At 50.6% G+C, this 2,392-nt stretch overlaps 1 protein-coding gene across 1 annotated transcript in view; it reads left to right on the forward strand.

Annotated features, from left to right (window-relative positions):
- LOC106898177 (collagen alpha-1(II) chain-like) overlaps nucleotides 1-2,392 on the forward strand; it is a 30,797-nt gene that overhangs the window by 13,158 nt on the left and 15,247 nt on the right. The window contains exons 2-3 of the mRNA XM_014959289.1: nucleotides 5-221; nucleotides 362-560. Coding sequence (XP_014814775.1) covers nucleotides 5-221; nucleotides 362-560 — 416 coding nt within the window. The remainder of the gene's footprint in view (nucleotides 1-4; nucleotides 222-361; nucleotides 561-2,392) is intronic.

Below are 2,392 nucleotides of genomic sequence, written 5' to 3' on the forward strand. Positions count from 1 at the left end.
GCAGCTGCCTGCAGGAGGGGCAGCGCTATCGCGATAAGGACGTGTGGAAGCCGGAGCCCTGCCGCATCTGTGTGTGTGACACGGGGACTGTCCTCTGCGACGACATCATCTGCGAGGAGCTGCGGGACTGTCCCAGCCCCGAAATCCCCTTCGGAGAGTGCTGCCCCATATGCCCCACTGACCAGCCCAGCGGTTGTAATTTATTTATTTACCCCACCTTTTTAATTAATAAATAAATTACGTGGCCCATGGATGGGAGTTTTTAGGGGGAGGACATCCATGGGGACCATCCCACCCCCAATGTCCCCTTCAGAGGGGGACAAAGTCCCAGCCCTAAAGTCCCCGATGTCCCCTTGACCAGCCCAGGGCTTGTAATTTATTTATTTACCGCTATCGCGATAAGGACGTGTGGAAGCCGGAGCCCTGCCGCATCTGTGTGTGTGACACGGGGACTGTCCTCTGCGACGACATCATCTGCGAGGAGCTGCGGGACTGTCCCAGCCCCGAAATCCCCTTCGGAGAGTGCTGCCCCATATGCCCCACTGACCAGCCCAGCGGTTGTAATTTATTTATTTACCCCACCTTTTTAATTAATAAATAAATTACGTGGCCCATGGATGGGAGTTTTTAGGGGGAGGACATCCATGGGGACCATCCCACCCCCAATGTCCCCTTCAGAGGGGGACAAAGTCCCAGCCCTAAAGTCCCCGATGTCCCCTTGACCAGCCCAGGGCTTGTAATTTATTTATTTACCCTCCCTTTTTAATTAATAAATAAATTACTCAGCCCATGGATGGGATATTTTTAGAGGGGGAACACCCATGGGGACCCATGCAACCATCCCACCCCCAATGTCCCCTTCGGAAGGGACTGCCCCATATGCCCCACTGACCAGCCCAGCGGTTGTAATTTATTTATTTACGCCACCTTTTTTAATTAATAAATAAATTACTCAGCCCATGGATGGGATTTTTTTTAGAGGGAGAACATCCATGGCGACCCATGGAACCATCTCACCCCCAATGTCCCCTTTGGAGGGGGCCAAAGTCCCAGCCCCAAAGTCCCCGATGTCCCCATGGCCAGCCCAGGGCCTGTAATTTATTTATTTACCCCCCCTTTTTGATTAATAAATAAATTACTCAGCCCATGGATGGGAGTTTTTAGGGGGGGACACATCCATGAGGAGCCATGGAACCATCCCACCCCCGATGTCCCCTTCAGAGGGGGACAAAGTCCCAGCTCCGAAGTCCCTGATGTCCCCCTGATGAGTCCAGGGCTTGTAATTTATTTATTTACCCTCCCTTTTTAATTAATAAATAAATTACTCAGCCCATGGATGGGATATTTTTAGAGGGGGAACACCCATGGGGACCCATGGAACCATCCTACCCCCAATGTCCCCTTTGGAAGGGACTGCCCCATATGCCCCACTGACCAGCCCAGCAGCTGTAATTTATTTATTTACACCCCCCTTTTTAATTAATAAATAAATTACTCAGCCCATGGATGGGATTTTTTTAGAGGGAGACATCCATGGAACCATCCCACCCCCAATGTCCCCTTTGGAGGGGGACAAAGTCCCAGCCCCGAAGTCCCCAATGTCCCCCTGACCAGCCCAGGGCCTGTAATTTATTTATTTACCCCACCTTTTTTAATTAATAAATAAATTACTCAGCCCATGGATGGGAGTTTTTAGGGGGGGGACATCCATGGGGACCATCCCACCCCAATGTCCCCTTCAGAGGGGCCAAAATCCCAGCCCCAAAGTCCCCGATGTCCCCATGGCCAGCCCAGGGCTTGTAATTTATTTATTTCCCCTCCTCCTTTTTTAATTAATAAATAAATTACTCAGCCCATGGATAGGATTTTTTCGAGGGGGTGACACATCCATGGAGAGCCACGGGACAACGCCCCCTCCACCCCACCCAGCCCAGGACTTGTAATTTATTTATTCCCCCCATTTTTATTAATAAATAAATAAATTACATGGCCCACAGATGGGCTTTTTTTGGTGGGGGGACACACATCTACGGGGAGCCCCAGGGAAAAGGCAACTTTTTTAACTTGGGGGGGGGGTAAAAAAAAAAATCATTATGGGGTGGAAAAGAATCCTTCTTTTTTTTTTTTACCCCAAACTACAGCTTCGGAGCCTGGAGGGTTTTGGGGTGTTTTTTATCAAATTCCTCCAAAGCTGGGGTGGATTTGGGGTGTGGGGAGAGGATGATGGGGGGGGGACACCTTGGCCTTGCCCCCCCCCTTTCTGAGCATCCAGTAAAAGGGATATTCAAAGGGTGTTTCCATCCCCAAACGGGTGATAATTCACCTGGAATGATGAAAAAATGCGCCCCCCCCGTGCCCCCCCCCCTCCAGGAAGGGCTGTGACCCCAATTCC

Source organism: Calidris pugnax, unplaced genomic scaffold, assembly GCF_001431845.1.
Source record: "Calidris pugnax isolate Ruff unplaced genomic scaffold, ASM143184v1 scaffold324, whole genome shotgun sequence".
In the NCBI taxonomy this organism is placed as follows: domain Eukaryota; kingdom Metazoa; phylum Chordata; class Aves; order Charadriiformes; family Scolopacidae; genus Calidris; species Calidris pugnax.